Here is a 27904-nt window from a genome sequence, read left to right as displayed (position 1 = left end):
TTGGCATGATTAAGTTATGATATTTGAGTTTCTTGTACATGTGTTAGTATGTGCAGCAACAGCCCAAGCGAGATCCAACGAATCCCTCAACGCTATGTAATTATGTTCGACGTGCAAAAAGAAAATATTTTATGTTTTTGAGGTATGCTAATTGTCTTGTGACCAATTATGAACGGGTTTGGAAGCTGGAGAACGTGTCCTGGGACCTCTCCACCGCAGTAAAGTATGACCGGGTTTTGATCAGGATTGGAAAGCGGTAAAGTATGACCAGGGACCAATCCACCCGATAAAGTATGACCAGGGATTTTATGTATGTGGTAGTGGACATCCCTCCCAACTCAGTACTGTGGTTTAGTCTAATCAGACGCACTATGTTATGTGTCATTTGCTTTGAAACATTTATCTACGCAAAATGATGATGATATGCATGTTTAAGTATATATGATGCAATTATGTTTATGAAAATGTTTATAAATCGATGGCACGTCTATGGTTATGAAAGTATGTTCAAAGTTGAGGTATGTATGTGTTACTTTAAAATGCATGTGGTTTTATTATATGTTACTTGATATTCCCAGTTTATACATGTTGAGTCTTTAGACTAACTAGACATTTATCGATGTAGGTGAGGACGAGTTTGAGGAGGCGAGAGGCGGGGCCCGGTGAGTTAGCTCGGATAGTGCGGGATGCCTAATCCAAGGACCGCCGCAGTTTTAAAGGATTTTATTTTATGCATGTAAAATTGTTTACTATGATTTCAACGAATTGCTTTATGTTATTTTAAAACAAGTACTATTGCAAGATCATTATATTCCAAATATTTTGTCGAACATTTTATTTATATTTCATTTTGAAAGACGATTACTTATTTAAAAAATTTTTATTTTTTCGCAAATTTTAAGTATCACTACAAGAAAAACGCCCAACAACAACGGTTTATTAAAACCGTCGCTAATTGAGCTACAACAACGGATAAAAACCGTTGTCGTTGAACAGACTTTCAACAACACCCTCAGTTACAACAGTTTTTAAAGGCCTAGCGTTTTTCTTGTAGTGTATGTTTAAAAAGTACGGTACGTTAGTACGTTACATTACCGGTAATCAATGTCGAGTCTGGTTCAGCCTCCGCCGACCTGATTAGACGATCAAAGCCGGTGATCCGTTCGTAGAAAGTTACAAAAAGAGCTATCTCCGCTTAAAATCCAGATAGTTTGGAGTCAAGCGTTTTATAATTGCAGGTATAACAATTCATACACCCTATGAATGGTTTTAAACATACGATGACCAAGGACAGTTTGGAATGTCGAAACAAAAATTTTAAACTTCCACTGTTCTTTGGGTACGAGAAAACGGTGCCCAACATAAATGAATCGAGTCAAATATGACAAAAATATGAAATTTTGGATTCAGTTCAAATTAGTTCTTTCCCTGTCTTATGCCCCAACACACACTCGGTCGCTAGTAAAATTAACCACGTTTCTTTCCCCGTCTTATCCCCCAACACACACGCGGTGCACTCTCTAATTCCATGCTAATCGCCAACCTTTTACACCTCGGGGTGTCTTCTATTTTTTATATTTTTATATTGAGATCGATTTTGGTTTATTTAATTCGAGTAGCTCGAATAAAAAATAAAAACTGAAGATAGAAAGTAAAAATTTTGTATTTGTCTACGTTACCCAAGGAAAGAAAAAGAGCCCATAAAATTAAGATTTTAGTAAAAAATCTAATCGTTATGAAGTTAATTGATATGTATTATTTTGTGTTTTGTAGAAAAAAAAATGTAAACAAATAGTATTAGATTTCTGATACATGAGTGTGCCGTAGGTAAACTTTTAGATTTATTTAATATTAAGGATTAGTCTGACGTGGGTAGTGGATGAATTTAGATTATGAGGATTGTTTTGATGACGATAGACGGCATCCCCTTTCTGTTGATATGTATATATTTGTATCCGAAAGAGTTAAAAAGGATGATTACGTGTAAGCAAGAGGCACACTTTGCTTCACAGGCACCCCAAAAGCCTTAAGTCGCTGTTGATTGTTAACCCCCCAACTTTCTTGGCTGCAACGAATGAATTTTTACCCTTCAAAGATTAAAGCCTCATTCCTCATTTCATGATAAATGGCAACCATTTTACTGGTTTTTCCGTTGATACTGTTATTCTTGGCGAATTCCGAATCCATTTTCCGGGACGATTTTCCAGACGGTTTCGTTTTTGGAACTGCTTCTTCTGCTTACCAGGTTAAATTACTATAAAATATATAGATGGTCACTGGTTTTTATTACATTTTTAAGATAAAGAAGTAAAATATGATGATAATTTTGTGTGCGTTTATTCAGTGTATAATATGTTATTTATAGTTTGAAGGAGCAGTAAATGAAGGAAATAAAGGAGAGAGCATATGGGATACCTTCACAAAGCAACCAGGTAATTGGTGTTTCTTTTCAAGAATTTTGTGTGATCCAAAATATAGCAAACATGATCAATCTGTCATTAAAACTTTTTCACCGCTTAATGATTATGTTAATCTTCTTATGGGGATTAGGACGAATATTGGACTTCAGCAATGCAGATACAGCGGTTGATCAATATCATCGTTTCAAGGTGAATGTCTTAATGAGTAGGTTTTTCAAATTGGATCAGGCACGTCGGGTCGGCCCGCCCTCTATAAAAATTGAGCAGGTTGGCTTGATAAAATAGCAGTCCATTTTGAGGCAAGCCAAACGGGCTAAGCCTGTTTGGGTTTCGGGCCATGACGGGGTGGGAATAAAAGGGCTGGCTGGCCCGCCAAATTAGGGTAGAATTTTATATTTTTAAGTTTTATATAAAAATTTCAATTTCTTCTTTATTTTTTCTCCTGCACCTGGCCTCCATCACTCTGGTAAAATCCCTATGCTTCTACTTTTTTTTTGAAGAAGTTATGCTCTGCAGTCTCCTCCATTTTTCTGTAATGTTTAACTCGAATTAATCCAGAATTATCGAAATAATATAGTAATTAAAGTAATTATGTGTATTGTTGTATACATAATATTTTCTGAAATTTACAATCGTGTGATTCATCGACTTTCTGTTATATTCCAATGTCTCACTTTTTAAGAAAAGGAGGATGGTAAAAGCTAGGTGTCTTGTGCGGACAAACCCTTAAGATCGTTAATTTTTGTTTTCTTGTGAGGACAAACCCTTAAAAAACTGGAAAAAGTTTATACTAAAAAAGATTTGGAATTCATCTTTAAAGGTTTCATTGTATTTATGGTTTGTGAGATTCCATGAGTTAATTTTTAGTACATGGGTACGATGAAATCTTGTGTGTAGATTAGAATAAGCACTTTACTTTTTATTGATTATGTTGATTGTTCTATGCTTTCAATGTCTTGTTTCAATGTTTTAAAATATTTTATGAAACTATTTGACTGAAATATATTTTTCTTCTATATTTATTGTAATATTGTTTAGTATTTTTTTTCTTTAAAAAAAAAGGTGGGTTAGGATGGGTTGGCCATTTAGAAGCCCTCCAAAATGGCGGGCTGCCCCGCCCTTTCTCGCCTAATGACTGGTTGCGATGGGTGGCGGGTTGGCCCATCACGCCGACCCGTTTTGGCATGTGTATTAATGAGACATAAATAGCTCCATGCCCGGTTTTTATCGAGTGCACACACCTCGTAAACTAAATGAAAACAAGAACCCCATCACATAAAATCTCTTATATTTTACAAAATTAGTTTCGCATCTATGTTATTTTACATCCGATCGATTTATAGGTCTTGAACATGGTTGTAATTTCCCATCAAACTCTCAAACTCTAGGAAAAGAATTTCAAACATATTCAACGACGAAGTTACATTGGTTTTCATCCATAGATTTTTTACAAGTTTGTTGTTTCCTTTTATCTTGAGTTTTCTCATTAAAGTCAAACATAAAGGTTTGAATTCAATGCCCAAAGATTTTGATAAAAGCCATAATTTAGTGAAAAGGTATTGGAAGAGTGAAAAGGTATTGGAAGAGGATAAGAAAACCATATTGTTTGGTAGTACAATCATAATTAACCATAGTACAATAATAAGCATGTGTGGCACACCTGTGATAGGAATAAGAATATGTTTAGTGATATGGGTAAATTAATGAAGATCACTTTTCTTCGATAAAATCGAGGTCTTATATTTTCCTAACTGACGTAGACTTTTCATCTTTCATTCGACAGAGTGACATAGAATTGATGAAAGACTTAGGTATGGATGCTTACAGATTCTCCATATCTTGGTCAAGAATATTTCCTTGTAAGATTTTACTCAATTAATTACTCTCTCTCTCTTTGATTTTGTACATTCACCATAGATTCAATTCGGTTCGGTTTATTAATAGTAGTTGGGATTGGTGAAATCACACCTAATATATCTAAATTTCGTCAGATTGTCTACGAAAAACCAGCTTATGTACCCAATCTAAAATCTAAAAAAATAGAAATATTTAGGACAACAAAATTTATCGCCGGATATCAGAACAATTGGATGGAATCCAAAGTTTGATGTAATGAGCATTAAATGTGGGAAAAAGAATTATTGGTGGCAGACAAAGAATTAAGAGGTAGGCAGGTTTTGTTGAAAATTGCAGATGAAAAGAAAACACCGAGACGCGGTTTGACACGGACTAGGAGCTCTATAAATAGAGCTCACTCTCTTCATTCAAAAATCATCCCTTCATCGAGTTCCCTCTCTCATCTTATAGCATTTGGGTGCTTAGTTCTATAATATTTGTAAGGTGTTTGTTCTTCTGTATTAAGAGAGTGTGTGTTCTCTTTGAAACACAGTGAGTGGTTGTACTTCATAAAATATTATAGTAGAATTCTTTTCATCTTGCTCGTGGTTTTTACCCTATTAATTTTAGGTGTTTTCAAATAAATCTCGGTGTCCAATTTATTCTCTATTTTCATATTATTATCTCAAGTTGCTGTACGTGGAACCAACAAGTGGCATCAAAGCCTTGGTTTAAATGTTGCGGCAAAAGGCACTTCTATAAAGAATGTACGAGTATCGAGATGAGTTCTCAAGAAAATGTGGCCAATACTTCAGGCGGCGGTGAAATATTATTCAGCGAAGTGACAACAGTTGCAGAAGGCAGACACAAATTTTGTGACACATGGATTATGGATTCAGGAGCGATGTAACACATGATGTCTCAAAGAGATTGATTTGATCATTATGAACCAGTCTTAGGAATATTTTTATTCATGAGAAATGAGCATGTCTTGTAAATCGCTGGTGTCGGTACTATAAAAATAAAAATGTTTGATGGCACCATTCGCACTATACATGTGGTACGACATGTGAAGGGACTGACGAAAAATATTTTGTCCTTGGGACAAGTAGATGATATCGGGTGCAAAACTCATATCGAGAACATCATCACGAAAATTGTGAAGGGTGCGCTTGTGGGTATGAAGGGAGAAAAAGTTGCTGCAAATATGTATGTACTTTTGGGAGAAACACACAAAGAGGCAAAACTAGCTGTTGCATCAATTGGTTCAGTAGAAGAATTATGGCATAGAAAGATCGGACATATGTCAGAACGAGGGTTGGAAATTCTCTCAGAACGAAAGCTGCTGCCATGATTTATCAAAGTGTCACCACCCTTTGTAAGCATTATGTTATCAGTAAACAACATAAATTAAAGTTTGACACTTTTAATGGCAAAAGCAAAAGCATATTGTAGCTGATTCATTCGGATGTTTGGCAAGCATTGGTTGAGTCCTTAGGAGGAGCGGGATAATTTGTGTCGTTCATTGATGATTTTTCTAGGAGATGTTGGGTGCAATCAATCAAGAAAAAATCAAATATTTTCCCCATTTTCAAAGATTTCAAAGCGCGGGTTGAACTTGATTCTGTAAAGAAAATCAAGTGTTTGAGGACCGACAATGGAGAAGAATATACCAATGACGAATTTGATGTATTTTGTCAACAGAAGACATCAAAAGACAGTTTACGATGGCTTACACACTTCAACAGAATGGAGTAGCAAAGCAGATGAACATGACCTTGTTGGACAGAACAAGAGCTATATTGAGGACTGCAGGTTTTTTGGGTGGAAGCAGTCAAAACCTCTTGTTATATCATCAACCATTCTCATTCAATGGCGATTGATCTGAAGAATCCGATGGAGATGTGGACTTAGAATCCAAATGATTATTCTCATTTGCATACATTTGAAATTTATGTACAATGATCAAGAAAGTTTAAAGTATGATTCAAAATCTAGAAAATTTCTTAGGTTATGCTGATGTAGTAAAGGGATTTCTCTTGTAGGATCTTACTGTTCACAAGCTTGTCATCAGCAGAGATGTTTTATTCGAGGAAGATAAAGTAAATGGAGACAAAGCACGTTGAATTTAGAAACTACTATATTTTAGGTGGAAAATATGACAGACGAAGATCAAATTTCTTGTGAAGCAGTACCAGAGAACGAGGAAGAAGAACATGTTGAATATGAAGTTTCCAATATAAGGTAGTCAACTCGAGACAGAAGACCACTGGGTTGGCTTTCAGACTATGTCATGGAAAGCAATACTGCATATTGTCTATTAACAGGGGACGGTGAGCCATGGAGTTTCCATCAGGCTACTCAAAGCTCGGATGTATCCATGTGAATGACCGCAATGCAGGAAGAATTGGAGGCATTAGACAAAAATAAAACTTGGGATCTTGTTACACTACCATGAGGGAGAAGAGCCATTAGTAACAGATGGGTCTATAAGATCAAGCGTGATGGAAATAACCAAATAGAGTTGTATTGAAACGTCTACTACTTAAAATTTCACTGAAATATTTTTTTTAAAAGACGATGAATGAAAATACACACAATCATAACATTTAAATAAGTTAATCAAGTGTTTTAAAATTCACCTAACCACTGAATAAAAATAACTACAGTCACAAAAAATCTTAGAATGCAACCAAATCTCCTTGTCTACTGTTTTAAAAGAACTCAACATCTGTCAATATCATCAACGTATAAAGAGATGCAAAAATATTTAAAATATTGTTCACACCCATGACTCATGATCATAATATGCGGAAGAATGCAAGGTCCTCGGTTATCATGCACACCCCCAGCTCTGCGTACTCAGTATTCAGCGACTTCAGTCTCCACATCCTCATTATCACCTGTATCAATCACACCCAGTGAGTCTAAACACTCAACATACATGAACCTTAATAATAAGTACATATACATATAATGCAACAGTGAAAAGTACTGTAATTAAAATAAGTTTCATGATCTTCAAAATCGTAAATTTAAACATAACATATCATATTCAAATCATGTCCCATCATATCATCATAGACGTGTTAATTTTTCCTTATTGAATTCAGTTCATTAGCTGTGACTTTTATATCAGCTCTAAGCCAATGGATCTATCTACGTATAACCGCGGTACCCGGTGACGGGAACATCAATGACTATTTTACCCGTCCACTGAGCCTTGGCCTTACATGTTCGTGTTCGTATTAGTCACAACCAACTCATTTCTTTCAAACATGTGAAGGATCGTGCGTTGGGCACCAGAGATGCTTCAAACACAATATTCTCTAAGAGCTGCAATAGCTCGTGTTCTAAGAAAGTTAACACCGATAAATTAAATCGAGTTTGGTTTAAAAATCAAGAGGAAGACATTCGAAGTAATCCTTTGTGAAGAAAGCTGATATATTTGAAAGCCTTTTAACTTGTGTAAACTGAATAACTGAAAAGAAGTGGATCAGTTCTACCATATATTAGTTATGATAAAAGCTGAACTAAAGGATGCTCTAACTGATCAAATCAGTTTGAAAACAATAGTTAAATTGGAAAAAACACAAGATATGTTTATGGATGTTCGGAGATTTCAATTGCTCATACGTCACCCCTTCTACCTCCTCGGGTAGGATACACTAGAATACTTTGATTTATACAATTCTTTGTACAAACCCACCCAGCTTAGAACTTACGTTGTGCCTAATCTGAACTCCTAGACTAGACTGAAGGCAGCACCTTCCAGCCAACACTTCTTTAATGTATGTGTGCCAAAGACTACATACAAAAGTTTAATATCTTTGTGCAAGACTATATTTGAGTGGTGGTGGTGAGTAAGTGTGTGTGAGAACTGAACAATGAATACACCGAAAGGTGTTCTGACATACTGAGGGAAAAGAGCTTCTAAACTAAGCTGATATGACTTTTGTATTTCCTCTGGGCTAATTGATTCTTGTAAGCTGATAAGCAGTAAGCGTGCTCTCTCTTCTTTTCTCACTTCTTCTCACTATCCTCTTGTTTTGCTGATGGTCTTGGTCCGTTTTTATGGCATCAAGATGACCGTATACCAAGACTCATTACATGTAACCGTTGCAGCTTTGAATGTGTTCCTTGAACTTTGTGTCTCGATTTTTCCGACATGTCTTCAGGAATCTCCCGGCTTTAATCTTTGCTACAACGTCCATTGACTGTACTACTTATAGTACATATGCTTTATCTAGTACGCACAGCTGGATTCCATTGAATAATCTTGTCGTGTTCTCCATACTGATTGATTCCTAACTGATGCTCTGAACTGGTTAGTTGAACTGATCTTGAACTAGTTTGGTGAACTCAGTTGGCTCGTCAGGTGAACTGGTTACACTAGTTCAGTTGAACTTGTATGTTGGGCTGTCCTTCAGTTGAGCTCTTCATCAGCTGGCCGGGCATCTGAAAGTCTTCTGCTGAATTACCTATCAACTGATCAATCGGTTGAATTTTTCTTCGATACATCAGTTGGACTAATTCAGTTTGGGCAATCAGTTGGCATTATCAGTTGGCGTTCTCGAAAGCTTCATTTTAGGCGAGATAATTGATCAGTTAGGCTTCTGTTCAGTTCCAGTATCCTGTGCACTATGATAACTCATTAGAAACAAGAGAACAAGTTTTCTTAACATCAAAATCAAGATTGCGAACATGAAATATTCCAAAAATCTCTCCTTTTTTGATGACCACAAAACTTGGACAGTTTAAGCAATTTAAAAACTTATTTTTCCTCCAGTGATAAAATACCTTTTAGAAAAATTTAAAATAAATTTTCCAGTTCGAGGGTTAAAAAGGCTTCCACTCAAGAACTAAAATAAAAACAAATTTTAAAAAAAAATTTCAGCTTGAGGGATCTTTTGAAAGAAAACACTTCCTCAACAGCTGATCTTTTTAAAAAAAAGACTAAAAAGAAAATATTTCAGTTTGAGAGATAAGAAAGCTCCCCTCCAGAACTGTGTTAAAGACCTCTTTCGAAAATAGAAATTATATATGCACTCAAAGTAAATTGGCAGATTTTAACCTTTTAAGTAGTGTAGGCAAGAAATCTGGAGATATGAATTCAGTTATATCGAAATTCAACTGGATAAACATGATGTTTATTTAATCGAATAATCTTCTTTGTATTTTGTAACGCCCTCTTGATCGATTTCATAAAATAACAGCAGAATTTAAAATTTCTTTAAAGGAAAGAAGGATTTAAAATACATTTCAATATATAATCAAAAGTATATACATGATCAAATAAGCGTTGCAACAAAATACAAAATATCATTTTGATCATGTCCAAAAGTGCTAACAAAATAGCCTTCTTCCTTCCTTCTACTATGCATATGACCTCGGCTCCAATCAATATCCTGGCCCGTCACTCTTAACTGCATCACATGAAATAACTGAAATGAGTATAAAACTCAGCAAGTGGAACTCTTACATAGCAATGAATACATATCATACTCTGTAAAACATGGCTTTGAAAACATTAAATACCATCAACTCTGAAACATGAATATCATAGAATGAATAACAATAACGATGGTATTTCTCTTTTCTCTGATGGATTGATATCTATATAGTATCTCTGTCTCTGTACCTATATCCCATCGATATAAATCGATTACTCTGTCGGGATATAAGCCTATGGTCGTTGATCAACTAATTGCATGCAATCTCTGACTATGTATCTATCAATCCAATAAATCATTTGAATTCTCTCTTTGGCATTAAAACAAACACTTTGAAGACTCTATTCTCTTTTGTATTCCCTTTAACATAATTGAGACAAAAATGCCTCTAATATACAACAAAGTGTATTAATACATAGCATGAATCAAATGGAAGGGAATAACATGTTAAAACCATTGAAACACAATACATATATTATCATGTGAGCACAATAAATGAAATTTCACTTACTACACTTGGAAACCTTGATTCTAAACTCTTGGTTGAATTCCTATAACAATAAACCATATATTGCACCATCAATAACCCAATAATCAAACAACCATATCATTAAATCCATAAAACCAACACCATCAACAAACCCAAGATTTCCCAACATCATAATCCAAGAATAAACAAAGCCACAAGCTTACCTTAGCTTATTAAACCCACAAGAACCTTGTTTCACCACCACAATCCAACAACAAGCTTGAATCAAAGATAGGAAATGAAACCCTAACCTCCCCTTGAGAGAAAGAACCGAGAGCATGGAGAGAAATGAGAGAAAATGAGACCAACTCATGTATTATATCACTTAAATCTCGAAAACACGTTTTTTGTACTGTGCTGGGAGCTCGGGCGGTCATAAATTACCTCTCGGGCACGGACCATACTGTCCGATACCAAACTTTCAGAATCAGTGGCGCTCGGGCGATCATTTCTTACCGCTCGGGCGCCGCTCTGCGCACAGCCGCCTCAAAGATCACCTCCGAAACGCCTCTTCCCGTCATAATTTGAAAAAGTGATAAACATAAAAGTTGTAGCTCTACGTCTTGGCGTGCTTCTCCAATTAACCTCATGTCATTTGAAGGTCTGAGTAAAAAGGTATGCGCAATCTCCCAACATGTGTCACTGGAGGAACGACGACACACACGACAAACTTCGGGGCGCTATTGGCTTGTCTTCCACAATGATTTGAACAAAAATAAAAACATGAAAGTTACACCTTTATGTCTTCTCTAACCACTCCAATTGGCCTCATACCAATTGGCTCAATATAAAAATTATCATGAATTTAATCGCAACGATACTACTGTATCACCACACATCTTCTATAAACACAATACACCATAAATCATAAATCTCAACTCTTAACATCAAAACTATATTTAAACTTAACCAAGGAGTCAATAAAAATATTAAATCTTAAACCGTACCGATCCCCAATCTTGGATATTACATATTTTACATTTGAGTACATCAACAGTTGTAAGAGAAATTGCTACTACAATAGCATATTTTAAATAACATCAGTTATCAGTTGGTTTGTGCATAACCGAACTGGATATACCAACAACTGGTTGCCTTCACCTTCTGAAATGATGCACCGTTCTTGAGTTCCTTTGTCAGAAGAACAGCTAACTTGCCTTGAACTTGATTTCTTTACTGGCTAACTGGTTGAGCTGACTCAAACTGGACTTAACTGATGTTGAACTGCAATGACTATTTGATAAGATAATGAAGCGGCATCATAATGCTGATGATTAAGCTCCACTTTAATCATCCAACATCCCAGCATGGCTAAGCTTCGTTTGTATATCAGCTAAACTGGTAGGCTTGCAACTGAAATCTTGTTCGCTGAACAGTTAAGCTGATCGTCTTGACAGATAAAGCTCAGAACCTTGCAGGCTGATTAATACCCCAAAGCTCTAAGTCGAGAAAAGTGGTTACAATGTTAGTTGCACAGCCAATCCTCTCAACCCTTTGCAATGAGCGATATATAAACATTTTCAAATAGTTTTGAAAATACTTTTAAATAGCGTTTAAAACTATTTTAAAGTAAAATATTTTAAAACACAGTTTTCTTCAAATGTTTTTCTTAGAACAGCTAGCTCTGATACCAATTGAAAGATCGTGTGCTAGGCACCAAAGGTGCTTCAAACACAAAATTCTTCAAGAGCTGCAATAGCTCGTGTTCTAAAAATGTTAACACCGATGAATTAAATCGAGTTTGGTTAAAGAACCAAGCGGAAGAAACTCGAAGTAATCGTTCGTGAAGAAAGCTAATATATTTGAAAGCCTTTTAACTTGTGTAAACTAAATAACTGAAAATCATGGGATCAGTTCTACCATATATCAGTTCAGTTCTGATGAAAGCTGAATTGACAGATGCACTAACTAATCAAATCAGTTTGAAAACAATAGTTAAACAGGAAAATACACAAAATATGTTTATGGATGTTCGGAAACTTCAACTGCTCCTACGTCACCCTTTCTACCTCTTCGAGTAGGATACACTAGAAAACTTTGATTTATACAACTCTTTGTACAAACCCACCCAGCTTATGACTTACGATACTATCTAATCTGAACTCCTAGACTAGACTGAAGGCAGCACCTTCCAGCCAACACTTCTTTATTGTCTGTGTGTCAAATACTACATACACAAGTTTAATGTCTTTGTGCAAGACTGTATTTGAATGGTGGTGGTGAGTAAGTGTGTGTGAGAACTGAACAATGAATACACCGAAAGGGGTTCTAACACATTGAGGGAAAAGAGCTTCTAAACTAAGCTGATATGACTTTTGTATTCCCTCTGGGCTAATTGCTTCTTGTAAGCTGATAAGCAGTAAGCGTGCCCTCTCTTCTTTTCTCACTTCTTCTCACTCTCCTCTTGTTTTTCTGATGGTCTTCGTCCATATTTATAGCATCAAGATGACCTTATACCAAGTCTCATCACATGTGACCGTGGCAGCTTTGAATGCGTTCCTTGAACTCTGTGTCTCGACTTTTCCGACATGTCTTCAGTAATCTCTTGGCTTTAATCTTTTCTACAACGTCCATTGACTGTACTACTGATTGTACATATGCTTTATCTAGTACGCACAGCTGGATTCCATTGATAATCTTGTCGTGTTCTCCATACTGATTGATTCCTAACTGATGCTTTGAACTGGTCAGTTGAACTGATCTGGAACTGGTTTGGTGAACTCAGTTGGCTCGTCAGCTGAACTCGTTACACTGGTTTAGTTGAACTGGTCTGTTGAGCTTTCCATCAGTTGAGTTCTTCATCAGCTGGCCAGGCTTCTGAAAGTCTTCTGCTGAATTACCTATCAAATGATCAATCAGTTGAACTATTCTTCGATACATCAGTTTGACTAATTCAGTTTGGGCAATCAGTTGGCATTATCAATTGGCGTTCTGGAAAGCTTCAGTTTAGGCGAGATAACTGATCAGTTAGGCTGATCAGTTCCAGTATCCTGCGCACTATGATAACTCATTAGAAACAAGATAACAAGTTTTGCTAACATCAAAATCAAGATTGCGAACATGAAATATTCCAACAACATGTCCTCATATTCATTACTTGTAAAACTCATGCATATACCTATATTTTCTTAAAACCAATCATGGAACGTGTTTCTAATATTAACATAAAAATCCATGTTCAACATCAACATATACATTTTAAATTTGCATAAATAGTTGTCAGAGCACTGCCAGTACTGTTAACATAACTCGGCTGCAAAAATGCTCGGCTCTCAATCACACTTATCGAACACCTTAAAAACATATTTGTAACAATTTCTTAGACGTAAACTCGAGCTCAATCCTTAACTTCTATAATGCACTTTAAACTTAGACCGAAGTCCCTGTTTTAGCCCGAACTTAACCAAACTTAAACCATATTTCAAAGGCTCTTAACCAAACCATATATGACCCAATTAAACCCTCAATAACGTCGAACATATTGACCTATCAACACTCAAAACGAACCGTACTCTTCAAAATCATTAACCCTCAAGTGCAGGACAAGCTCCTAGACGCTGGTTGAGTAGCGCTGCGGCGCTTGTAAGCGCCTAGGCGCCATGCATCAGCGCTGCGGTGCTACAAGAGCCGAAGCTCAAGCGCGGCAGCGTCGCGACGCCAAACCTGCGAGGAAAAAGCCTACATTTACACCTCGAAGCCAAATCTACCTACACTCACTCGGCCCGTACTATGCTCGAACCAGCCTATCCTAGACCACAACCAAATCTTCTTGCATTGCCCTAGCCATGACCTTCAACCCCATGCTCTTGAATACACGCGAACCACCCGTACGCATGAAAACCGAGCCACAAACAAGAAATTTCGATCGGCCACCTACAGGTACAGGGTCTAGCTCGATTTATTCCATCTAAATCCATGGTAAAGCTATTGTAGATCACTGTTATCTCTGTAGGCATGGCAGCCCCTTACAAAACATGATCAACACATGAGAAACGTGCAAGAAAGTCCAACATTTTTGCATAAAACCAAGCAAAACCGATGCATGACACCATATCAATATTATATCATGAAAATACAATTCAAAATACATATTATAAAGTGATCGATGAGAAAAGAAGAGAATAGAGCGTGCCTTGATGAAGAAATGTACACAACAAGACGACCAACGGAGTGAGGGACGAACACCGAAGGATGGGGAAACGTTTCTACCGAATTTCCTTGCAAGAAATAAAGCAAAGTTGCTGCTATGTTGAAGGGGAGAGGGGGGCGCCAAATCGTGAGTTGAGGGAGTAAGGTATTGGAGTGTGAAAAATTGATTGACAAGTAACAGGATAATGGGCCTAGGTTTAGCATGGTGAGGTGTAATGGGCTTGACTTAAAAACTAACCAAAACAAGCCTATTAGGCCCAATAACACGCACATAAAATATTTTGTCTTGCCACATTTTCCAAAATGTTACCCGAACCCTGAAAACGTCCTCTATTTTGCTAAAAATCGTCTATTGGTTAAAAAAATACGGTTCAACATGTAAAAATACTGCAAAGGGCCCATTTTCGAAATTTTCATATAAATTACACATATATTAAATAATTAAAAATAATTATTTAATAAAACACATTTACCTCAAACTGTCTCCGGTCTCAGTTCCTCGTTCAAGTGTGTAATACTGCTAAAAGCCCAATTAAATGCAATCTAGTAATTCATGAAATAAAAGCACATATTCATGTCATAAACATGCAATTAAAAATAATTAAATAAGCATTTGAATAAAACCCTAGGTCTGCATGCAGTCAGATTACGTCGTTCGAATTTCTAGACCTTACAATTCCTCCATACTTAAATTGAATTTCGTCCTCAAAATTTAAAACTTACATAATAGTTCTGGATAGCGACTCCTAATCTCGGTCTCGATTTCCCAAGTAGCCTCCTCCTCGTAATGATTCAGAAACTTAACTTTAATCAATGTGTCACCTTGTTCCAGAGTCTCCTCTCCTGTCTGTCCAAAATCTGGGTAGGTTGATGGATCATGTGCTCGGCACCTTAGATGTGCTTTCAACACAATAAATCAATGAGCTGTAATAGCTCGTGTTCTAAGAATGTTTACACCGATGAATTAGATCAAGTTTGGTATTAAACCAAGCGGAAAACACTTGAAATAATCCTTCGTTAAGAAAAACTGATTGGTTTTATATACTGTGCAACTGAATAAATGATATTATGTAGGATCAGTTCTGACATATATCAGTTCAGTTATCGTGGAAACTGAACTGACAGATGCTCTTGCTGATGAAATTAGTTTGAAAACAATAGTTAAACAGTTAAAATACACATGATATGTTTATGGATGTTCGGAGACTTCAACTGCTCCAACGTCACCCTTCTACCTCTTCGGATAGGATTCACTAGAAGAATTTGATATATACAACTACTTGTACAAACACACTCAGCTTAGGACTTACTCTACTGCCTAACTGAACTCCTAGCCTAGACTAAAGGCAGGACCTTCCAACAAAAACTTGTTTAATGTCTGTGTGTCAAAGACTACATACAAAAGTTTAATGTCTTAGTGCAAGATTGTATTTTGAGTGGTGGGGTGTGTGTGTGTAAAAGAACTGAACTATGAACACTACAAGAAAGTGTTCTCACACATTGAGGGAAATAAACTTCTAATTAAGCTGATAAAACTTTGGTGTATTTGCTAGACTGAGCTGATTGCTTCCTTGCAAGCTGATATGCGATATGCGTGTTCTTTCTCTTTCACACTTGTGTTCTTATTATTGGTCTTCACTGATATTTTATTTATAGGTGGGAAACTAATCGTACGGTGAGACTCAATAATTGTATCCGTTGCAGCTTGAATGTGTTCCTTGAGATTTGTGTCTCCACTTTTCCGACAACCATTCTGGAACGTTGATCAAATTTGGTAGTAAACCAAGTAGAAAACACTTGAAATAATCATTCGTTAAGAAAAACTGATTTGTTTTATGTACTGTGCAACTGAATAACTGAAATTATGTAGGATCAGTTCTGGCACATATCAGTTCACTTATGGTGAAAACTGAACTGACGGATACTCTTGCTGATCAAATCAGTTTGAAAAACAATAGTTAAACAGTTAAAATACACAGGATATGTTTATGAATGTTCGGAGACTTCAACTGCTCCTATGTCACCCCTTCTACCTCCTCGGGTAGAATCCACTAGAAGACTTTGATCTATACAATTACTTGTATAAATCCACTCAGCTTAGGACTTACTCTACTTCCTAACTGAACTCCTAGCCTAGACTGAAGGCAGCACTTTCCAGCCAACATTTGTTTAACGTCTGTGTGTCAAAGACTACGTGCACAAGTTTAATGTCTTTGTGCAAGATTGTATTTTGAGTGGTGGTGTGTGTGTGTGTGAACTGAACAATGAACACTATGATGTGTTCTCACACACTGAGGGAAATAAGTTTCTAATTAGGCTGATAAAACTTTGGTGTATTCCCTCGACTGGGCTGCTTGCGAACATGAAATATTCCAACATAGTTATTTCCCCGAAAGACAGTTTCGGAGTCAGCTGCAGAAGCTCATAGCTCAGCACATGCGAAGGATTCGACATATACTTTTGCAGCATCGAGACGCGGAACACGTTATGAGCTCCCGATAGATTCGGCGGCAACGCAATTCTGTATGCTAGTGTCCCAACTTTCTCGAGGATCTCGTATGGTCCTATGAATCTAGGACTGAGTTTGCTTTTCTTGTCAAATCTCATTACATCCTTCATAGGTGCAAATTTCCCAAAGACTTGGTCACCCATTGCAAACTCTAGATCTCTGCGCCGTATATCTGCGTAACTCTTATGTCGGCTTTGAGTTAGTCTTCATCCTATCCCGGATCTTGACCACTAACTCTGCAGTCTATCTGACGATATCTGGACCCAACTCCGCTCATTCACCTACCTCATCCCAATAGACAGGTGATCTACACTTTCTTCTGTAAAGTTCCTCGTATGGAACCATACTAATAGATTCTTGGTAACTCTTGTTGTATGTGAACTCAACGAGTGGTAACTTTGGCTCCTAGCTGCACTGCAAGTCAATCACGCAAGCTATTAGTAGGTCCTCTAAGATCTGAATCACTCTCTCCGACTGACCGCCGTTTTGAAGATGGAAAGTCGTACTGAATAGCAACTTGGTACCCAATGCCTGATGCAGACTCTTCCAGAATGCAGATGTAAACCTCAGGTCCCTATCTGACACAATGGACACTGGAATCCCAAGCAATCTGACTATCTCTCCGATGTACAGCTCTGCGTACTGAGTCATGATGAAAGTCTTGTTGATCAGTAGAAAATGTGCTGATTTAGTGAGCCGATCGACTATCACCCAAATGGCATTATATCCTTCAACCGTCCTCGGTAGCCCTGTCAAAAAATCCATAGTGATGTTCTCCCATTTTCATTCGGGAATAGGGAGCAGTTTCAGCTTTCATGCATGTCTCTGATGCTCTGCTTAACCTGCTGACATTTCAAGCACTCACACAAAGCGAAAAATATCTCGCTTCATGTCCGGCCACCAATACAAGGTTTGCACATCCTTGTACATCTTCGTACTCCCTAGGTGAATAGAGTACGAGGTGTTGTGGGCCTTCTTCATAATATCTTCTCTAAGTGAATTACCATTAGGAATCCACAGTCTGTCGTGATATCGGACTACACTATCCTCGACCGAATACAATTTCAAACCCTTGGACTAATCCCTCAGTCTCCACTTTTGTAACTGCTCCTCAAAAGACACACCTGCTCGAATCTTGTTTCAGCATCGACCGTAATGTCAGGGTAGAAATATTAGGAGCATCGCCATTAGAATAAACTGCAAGCTCAAATCTCTGAATCTCTGCCTGCAAGGGTCTCTGAGCTGATAATTGAGCAATCACTGCCGTCTTCCTACTCAGTGCATCAGCTACTACATTAGCCTTACCCTGACTGTTGTTAATGTCACAGTCGTAGTCTTTCACCAGCTCTAACCATCCCCTCTTTCTCATATTCAGCTCTTTCTGTGTAAAGAAGCACTTAAAACTCTTGTGATCTATGTAAATATTGCATTTCTCCCCATAAAAATAATATCTCCAAAACTTCAGGGCGAATACTATTGTTACTAGATCGGGGTCATGAGTCAGATAATTCTTCTCATGAACCTTCAGCTGTCTGGATGCATAGGCTATCACTCTGTCATGCTGCATCAGAGCTGCCCCCAAACCTAGCTTCGAAGCATCTGTATATAGTGCATACTCTCCTTGCCTTGATGGCATAGCTAGAACTGGTGCTGAAGTCAATGCTTGCTTCATCTTTTCAAAACATTCCTCGCACTCTGATCCCTAGATGAATTTGACATTCTTCTTTGTCAAAGCAGTCATGGGTACCGCAATAGAAGAATAGCATTGAATAAACTTTCTGTAGTACCCAGCTAATCCTAAGAAACTGCGGATCTCGGTCACTCTCTTAGGCACTGGTCATTCTCTGACTCCCTCAACCTTGGTGGGATCCACCTCGACTCCAACCCTGAAAATAATGTGGCCTAAGAATGCCACTCTGTCTAGCCAGAACTCACATTTACTGAACTTGGCATACAATTGTCTGTCTTTCAATGTCTGTAGCGCGGTCCTCAAGTGATGATTGTGCTCCTCTCTGCTCTTCGAATATATTAGAATGTCATATATGAAGACTATGATGCACTGATCTAAATATAAATAAAATATGCGATTCATAAGATCCATGAAGATCGCTGACGCGTCAGTCAGTCTGAAGGGTATCACCATAAACTCATAGTGCCCATAACGCATCCTGAAAGCCGTCTTGTGCACATTAGACTCTCTCACCTTCAGCTGGTGATATCCTAATTGAATATCTATCTTCAAAAACACCGATGCTCCATGAAACTGATCAAATAGGTCTTCGATCCTAGACAGAGGATACTTTTTCTTCACTGTGACTCTATTCAGTTCTCTGTAATCGATAGATAGTCGCATGCTGCCGTCTTTCTTCTTCACAAACAATACCCATGTGCCCCATGGGGAAAAACTTGGGCGAATAAAACCCTAGTCCAGCTAATACTGAATCTGATCTTTCAATTCTTTCATCTTTGATGGTGGTAGACGATAAGATGACTTAGAAATCGGCATTGTACCCGGAATCACCTCGATAGAAAAGTCCACCTCTCTGTCTAGTGGAATGCTAGAAACGTACTCAGGAAAGACGCTAGGAAAATCTGTGGCGATCTTGACATCCTCCAGTCTCAGACTGACAGGCTATGATACTGACACAATGCTCACCAGAAAAGCTTGGCAGCCTCTCTTCATCAGTTTCCTCGCACAAATACAAGAAATGATGTGCGGCATATTCTTGTTCCTTGCTACCTAAAAATAAAATATTTCCCACTGGACGGTCGAACAGATATTGACCTCTGCCGAAAATCAATCGAAGCTCTATTTGATGAAAGCCAGTCCATGCCCAGAATAATGTCAAATTCAGGCATCTACAGCGCGATCAGATCTGCCTGAACAACATTTTTCTGCAATCGAAGCTCCAAATTCTTCACTATCCTCGAAGTAAATATCTGATCCCCGGAAGGAATCGAAACTTTGTAGCCCAAATCCATGGCCTCTGGTACAATTCCTAGTCGCTTGACAAAAGTCTCTGATATAAATGAATATGTAGCTCTTGAATCTAGCGGAGCATAGGTGGCTACACCTGAAATAAATATCCTTCCTGCGACAAAATATACATTAAAATCCGATAGCCTAATAATTCGAGAAACTCTATCGATAAACCCATATTTCTCGAAGATTCTCCATTAAATCTTTAAGAATTCTCGAAAACACACATTTTAACCAACCAAAATTCTCAAATTAAATAAACTCAACTCAACCCTTAAATCCATCTAATTAGAGCATGCAACCTATTTTATTTTAAGTTCTTGGTTCCAAAAGTAGTTCTTCTAGCCAACTTAACATTTCATGCAATCAAGGAAATTTCAAAAGAAATGGTAAGCAAATAGGTTACCGGTGATCAAAGTCGAGTCAGGCTCTGCTTCTGCCTCCTCTGCGAGCATGACATAGACCCTACCAGTAGTAGGCCCCTTGTTCCTTGGGCAGTCTGCAGCTTTGTGGCCCTCTTCTTTCCAGATAAAGCACTTAAACGTCCGCCACATGCATTTACCGTAATGGAAACGGGTGCACTGATTGCAAGGATGCCTCTCCTCTTGTCTCGGGGCACTTGGATTCTGAGGGGGCTTCTGCTGCCCCGGCATCTTCAGCTATCCTTGGGGTGGTAAGTGTGTGTGAGAACTGAACAATGAATACACCGAAAGGTGTTCTGACATACTGAGGGAAAAGAGCTTCTAAACTAAGCTAATATGACTTTTGTATTTCCTCTGGGCTAATTGCTTCTTGTAAGCTGATAAGCAGTAAGCGTGCCCTCTCTTATTTTCTCACTTCTTCTCACTCTCCTCTTGTTTTTCTGATGGTCTTGGTCCATATTTATCGCATCAAGATGACCGTATACCAAGACCCATCACATGTGACCGTTGCAGCTTTGAATGCGTTCCTTGAACTTTGTGTCTCGACTTTTTCGACATGTTTTCAGTAATCTCTTGGCTTTAATCTTTGCTACAACGTCCATTGACTGTACTACTTATAGTACATATGCTTTATCTAGTACGCACAGCTGGATTCCATTGAATAATCTTGTCGTGTTCTCCATACTGATTGATTCCTAACTGATGCTCTGAACTGGTCAGTTGAACCGATCTTGAACTGGTTTGGTGAACCTAGTTGGCTTGTCAGCTGAACTGGTTACAATGGTTCAATTAAACTGGTATGTTGGGCTTTCCATCAGTTGAGCTCTTCATCAGCTGGCCGGGCATCTGAAAGTCTTCTGCTGAATTACCTATCAACTGATCAATCGGTTGAATTTTTCTTCGATACATCAGTTGGACTAATTCAGTTTGGGCAATCAGTTGGCATTATCAGTTGGCGTTCTCGAAAGCTTGATTTTAGGCGAGATAACTAATCAGTTAGGCTTCTGATTAGTTCCAGTATCCTGAGCACTATGATAACTCATTAGAAACAAGAGAACAAGTTTTGTTAACATCAAAATCAAGATTGCGAACATAAAATGTTCCAAAAATCTCTCCCTTTTTGATGATCACAAAACTTGGACAGTTTAAGCAATTTAAAAACTTATTTTCCCTGCAGTGATAAAATACCTTTTAGAAAAATTTAAAATAAATTTTCCAGTTCGAGGGTTAAAAAGGCTCCCACTTAAGAACTAAAATAAAAACAAAATTTAAAAAAAATTTCAGCTTGAGGGATCTTTTGAAAGAAAAATCTTCCTCAACAGCTGATCCTTTTAAAAGAAAGAGTAAAAAGAAAATATTTCAGTTTGAGAGATAAGAAAGCTCCCCTCCAGAACTGAGTTAAAGACCACTTTCGAAAATAGAAATTATATATGCACTCAAAGTGAATTGGCAGATTTTAACCTTTTAAGTAGTGTAGGCAAGAAATTTGGAGATATGAATTCAGTTATATCGAAATTCAACTGGATAAACATGATGTTTATTTAATCGAATAATCTTCTTTGTATTTTACATTTGAGTACATCAACAGCTGTAAGAGAAATTGCTATTACAATAGCATATTTTAAATAACATCAGTTATCAGTTGGTTTGTGCATAACCGAACTGGATATACCAACAACTGGTTGCCTTTACCTTCTGAAATGCTGCACCGTTCTTGAGTTCCTTTGTCAGAAGAACATCTAACTTGCCTTGAATCATCATTTCTTTACTGGCTAACTGGTCGAGCTGACTCAAACTGGACTTAACTGATGTTGAACTGCAATGACTATTTGATAAGATAATGAAGCGGCATCATAATGCTGATGATTAAGCTCTACTTTAATCATCCAACATCCCAGCATGGCTAAGCTTTGTTTGTATATCAGCTAAATTGGTAGGCTTGCAACTGAAATCTTGTTCACTGAACAGTTAAGCTCATCGTCTTGACAGATAAAGCTCAGAACCTTGCAGGCTGATTAAAACCCCAAAGCTCTAAGTCGAGAAAAGTGGCTACAATGTTAGTTGCACAGCCAATCCTCTCAACCCTTTGCAATGAGCGATATATAAACATTTTCAAATAGTTTTGAAAATAATATGAAATACTTTTAAATACCGTTCAAAACTATTTTAAAGTAAAATATTTTAAAACACAGTTTTCTTCAAATGTTTTTCTTAGAACAGCTAGCTCTGATACCAATTGAAAGATTGTGTGCTGGGCACCAAAGGTGCTTCAAACACAAAATTCTTCAAGAGCTGCAATAGCTCGTGTTCTAAAAATGTTAACACCGATGAATTAAATCGAGTTTGGTGAAAGAACCATGCGGAAGAAACTCGAAGTAATCGTTCGTGAAGAAACCTAATATATTTGAAATCCTTTTAACTTGCGTAAACTAAATAACTGAAAATCATGGGATCAGTTCTACCATATATCAGTTCAGTTATGATGAAAGCTGAACTGACAGATGCACTAACTGATCAAATCAGTTTGAAAACAATAGTTAAACAGGAAAATACACAAGATATGTTTATGGATGTTCGGAAACTTCAACTGCTCCTACGTCACCCTTTCTACCTCCTCGAGTAGGATACACTAGAAAACTTTGATTTATACAACTTTTTGTACAAACCCACCCAGCTTATGACTTACGATACTATCTAATATGAACTCTTAGACTAGACTGAAGGCAGTACCTTCCAGCCAACACTTCTTTAATGTCTGTGTGTCAAAGACTACATACACAAGTTTAATGTCTTTGTGCAAGACTGTATTTGAATGGTGGTGGTGAGTAAGTGTTTGTAAGAACTGAACAATGAATACACCGAAAGGGGTTCTAACACACTGAGGGAAAAGAGCTTCTAAACTAAGCTGATATGACTTTTGTATTCCCTCTGGGCTAATTGCTTCTTGTAAGCTGATAAGCAGTAAGCGTGCCCTCTCTTCTTTTCTCACTTCTTCTCACTCTCCTCTTGTTTTTCTGATGGTCTTGGTCCATATTTATAGCATCAAGATGACCTTATACCAAGACTCATCACATGTGACCGTGGCAGCTTTGAATGCGTTCCTTGAACTTTGTGTCTCGACTTTTCCGACATGTCTTCAGTAATCTCTTGGCTTTAATCTTTGCTACAACGTCCATTGACTGTACTACTGATGGTACATATGCTTTATCTAGTACGCACAGCTGGATTCCATTGAATAATCTTGTCGTGTTCTCCATACTGATTGATTCCTAACTGATGCTCTGAACTGGTCAGTTGAACTGATCTGGAACTGGTTTGGTGAACTCAGTTGGCTCGTCAGCTGAACTGGTTACACTGGTTCAGTTGAACTGGTCTATTGATCTTTCCATCAGTTGAGCTCTTCATCAGCTGGCCAGGCTTCTGAAAGTCTTATGCTGAATTACCTATCAACTGATCAATTAGTTGCACTGTTCTTCGATACATCAGTTGGACTAATTCAGTTTGGGCAATCAGTTGGCATTATCAGTTGGCGTTCTGGAAAGCTTCAGTTTAGGCTAGATAACTGATCAGTTAGGCTTCTGATCAGTTCCAGTATCCTGCGCACTATTATAACTCATTAGAAACAAGATAACAAGTTTTGCTAACATCAAAATCAAGATTGCGAACATGAAATATTCCAACAACATGTCCTCATATTCATTACTTGTAAAACTCATGCATATACCTATATTTTCTTAAAACCAATCATGGAACGTGTTTCTAATATTAACATAAAAATCCATGTTCAACATCATCATATACATTTTAAATTTGCATAAATAGTTGTCAGGGCACTGCCAGTACTTTTAACATACCTCGGTTGCAAAAATGCTCGGCTCTCAATCACACTTATCGAACACCTTAAAAACATATTTGTAACAATTTCTTAGACGTAAACTCGAGCTCAATCCTTAACTTCTATAATGCACTTTAAACTTAGACCGAAGTCCCCGTTTTAGCCCGAACTTAAACCATAATTCAAAGGCTCTTAACCAAACCATGTATGACCCAATTAAACCCTCAATAACGTCGAACATATTGACCTATCAACACTCAAAACGAACCGTACTCTTCAAAATCATTAACCCTCAAGTGCAGGACAAGCTCCTAGACGCTGGTTGAGTAGCGCTGCGGCGCTTGTAAGTGCCTAGGCGCCATGCATCAGCACTTCGGTGCTACAAGAGCCGAAGCTCAAGTTCGGCAGCGTCGCAACGCCAAACCTGCGAGGAAAAAGCCTACATTTACACCTCGAAGCTAAATCTTCCTACACTCACTCGGCCCGTACTAAGCTCGAACCAACCTATCCTAGACCACAACCAAACCTTCTTGCATTGCCCTAGCCATGACCTTCAACCCCATGCTCTTGAATACACGCGAACCACTCGTACGCCCGAAAACCGAGCCAAAAACAAGAAATTTCGATCGGCCACCTACAGGAACAGGATCTAGCTCAATTTTTTCCATCTAAATCCATGGTAAAGCTATTGTAGATCACTGTTATCTCTGTAGGCATGGCAGCCCCTTACAAAACATGATCACATGAGAAACGTGCAAGAAAGTCCAACATTTTTGCATAAAACCAAGCAAAACAGATGCATGACACCATATCACTATTATATCATGAAAATAAAATCCAAAATACATATTATAAAGTGATCGATGAGAAAAGAAGAGAATAGAGCGTGCTTTGATGAAGAAATGTACACAACAAGACGACCAACGGAGCGATGGACGAACACCGAAGGATGGGGAAACGTTTATACCAAATTTCCTTGCAAGAAATGAAGCAAAGTTGCTGCTATGTTGAAGGGGGGAGGGGGGGCGCCAAATCGTGAGTTGAGGGAGTAGGGTATTGGAGTGTGAAAAATTGATTGACAAGTAACAGGATAATGGGCCTAGGTTTAGCATGGTGAGGTTTAATGGGTTTGACTTAAAAACTAACCAAAGCAAGCCTATTAGGCCCAATAACACGCACATAAAATATTTCGTCTTGCCACATTTTCAAAAATGTTACCCGAACCCTGAAAACGTCCTCTATTTTGCTAAAAATCGTCTATTGGTTAAAAAAATACGGTTCAACATGTAAAAATACTGCAAAGGGCCCATTTTCAAAATTTTCATACAAATTACACCATATATTAAATAATTAATAAATAATTATTTAATAAAACACATTTACCTCAAACTGTCTCCGGTCTCAGTTCCTCGTTCAAGTGTGTAATACTGCTAAAAGCCCAATTAAATGCAATCTAGTAATTCATGAAATAAAAGCACATATTCATGTCATAAACATGCAATTAAAAATAATTAAATAAGCATTTGAATAAAACCCTAGGTCTGCATGCAGTCAGATTACGTCGTTCGAATTTCTAGACCTTACAATTCCTCCCTACTTAAATTGAATTTCGTCCTCAAAATTTAAAACTTACATAATAGTTCTGGATAGCGACTTCTAATCTCGGTCTCGATTTCCCAAGTAGCCTCCTCCTCGTAATGATTCAGAAACTTAACTTTAATCAATGTGTCACCTTATTCCAGAGTCTCCTCTCCTGTCTGTCCAAAAGCTGGGTAGGTTGATGGATCATGTGCTCGGCACCTTAGATGTGCTTTCAACACAATAAATCAATGAGCTGTAATAGCTCGTGTTCTAAGAATGTTTACACCGATGAATTAGATCAAGTTTGGTATTAAACCAAGCGGAAAACACTTGAAATAATCCTTCGTTAAGAAAAACTGATTGGTTTTATATACTGTGCAACTGAATAACTGATATTATGTAGGATCAGTTCTGGCATATATCAGCTCAGTTATCGTGGAAACTGAACTGACAGATGCTCTTGCTGATCAAATCAGTTTGAAAACAATAGTTAAACAGTTAAAATACACATGATATGTTTATGGATGTTCGGATACTTCAACTGCTCCAACGTCACCCTTCTACCTCTTCGGGTAGGATTCACTAGATAAATTTGATCTATACAACTACTTGTAGAAACACACTCAGCTTAGGACTTACTCTACTGCCTAACTGAACTCCTAGCCTAGACTAAAGGCAGGACCTTCCAACCAAAACTTGTTTAATGTCTGTGTATCAAAGACTACATATAAAAGTTTAATGTCTTAGTGCAAGATTGTATTTTGAGTGGTGGGGTGTGTGTGCGTAAGAGAACTGAACTATGAACACTACAAAAAAGTGTTCTCACACATTGAGGGAAATAAACTTCTAATTAAGCTGATAAAACTTTGGTGTATTTGCTAGACTGAGCTGATTGCTTCCTTGCAAGCTGATATGCGATATGCGTGTTCTTTCTCTTCCACACTTGTGTTCTTATTATTGGTCTTCACTGATATTTTAATAATAGGCGGGAAACTGATCGTACAGTGAGACTCAATAATTGTATCCGTTGCAGCTTGAATGTGTTGTTTGAGATTTGTGTCTCCATTTTTCCGACAACCATTCTGGAACGTTTTGGCTTTATGCTTTGCTGCAACGTCCATTATTGTACCTTGATAGTACAGTTGTTTTGTATCTTTGTGCGTAGCTGGATTCCACTTAGGTAAGTTTGTCTTGATCTGCAAACTGATCGCTCCTAACTGATGTTCTGAACTGGTCTTGAACTGGTGAGGTGAAATCAGTTGACTCGTCAGCTGAACTGATTTCACTGATTTAGTTGAACTGGTCAGTTGTGCTCTTCATCAGTTGAACATTTCATCAGTTGGCCGAGCTTCTGAAGGTCTTCTGCTGAGCAATCTATCAACTGGACAACTAGTTGAACTGCTCTTTATGAGAACCCAGATTTTTCGAAGCAAAGCACCTCAAAAAGCTCGGAAAGTAGCTCAAAAAGAAGCCAAAGCAATGCAAAACCTTGAGAATTGAAGGTACCTCAGCTCAAAGAAGCTCCAAGATTCTTGGAAAAGAAACCCTCAGCTCACAAGCTAAAACCCTCAGCTCAAATAAGTTCATTCATTCTTGGGGAGAAAAACTTTATCTCATGAGCTCGATTTTTCAGCTCAAAGCAGCTCAACCAAGCTTGTCCTAACAAGAACAAAAAAAGAGCTACAAGATGAGCCAAAGAATTAGACAAACTTATTATGCAAGAATCAACCTTTGAGAGAACCAAGGATGAAGCTAAGGGATGAGCTAAAGGTTAAGACACATTAATAATGCTAGAAATGACCCTTTAGAAAATCAAGATGACAATTAAGGGTGCATGGGATTTTGGACCACAATTATGGATAGCCTTGAACTTGAGGAATGCATGGAGAATTGAAACACAATGATGACCAATCTTGGGCTTCAAGTTTCGGCCAAAGGGGTAGGGAAGGGCCATAATTCTCCTATAAATACTACCTCAAGGTTGGAAGAAAAGCATACCAAAAAGAACTCTCAAATTTCGGCCAAAGGAGAGCAAGGAAGAGGAGGAAATTCTTGCAGTGCAGGCGATCAAAATTCACGTCGAAGTGCTGTTCAAATCTCAAATCCTGTCTTAGTCGGCTCAAAGGAATAATCAAAGTGCTACGCGATTGAAGATCGCATTTGTTAAAGTCACGACGAAGTGCTGCTCAA

At 37.8% G+C, this 27904-nt stretch overlaps 1 protein-coding gene across 1 annotated transcript in view; it reads left to right on the top strand.

Annotated features, from left to right (window-relative positions):
• Window positions 1-2006: 2006 nt before the first annotated feature.
• The window catches only part of LOC140991487 (putative beta-glucosidase 41), a 40695-nt gene continuing 14797 nt past the window's right edge, over window positions 2007-27904 (top strand). The window contains exons 1-4 of the mRNA XM_073461492.1: window positions 2007-2245; window positions 2366-2432; window positions 2551-2609; window positions 4204-4279. Coding sequence (XP_073317593.1) covers window positions 2126-2245; window positions 2366-2432; window positions 2551-2609; window positions 4204-4279 — 322 coding nt within the window. The 5' untranslated portion in view covers window positions 2007-2125. The remainder of the gene's footprint in view (window positions 2246-2365; window positions 2433-2550; window positions 2610-4203; window positions 4280-27904) is intronic.

The sequence above is a fragment of the Primulina huaijiensis genome, chromosome 1 (genome assembly GCF_012295235.1).
Source record: "Primulina huaijiensis isolate GDHJ02 chromosome 1, ASM1229523v2, whole genome shotgun sequence".
NCBI lineage: Eukaryota > Viridiplantae > Streptophyta > Magnoliopsida > Lamiales > Gesneriaceae > Primulina > Primulina huaijiensis.
Note: the sequence above shows the minus strand (reverse complement) of the source record. Positions and strands in the feature narration are given on the sequence as shown.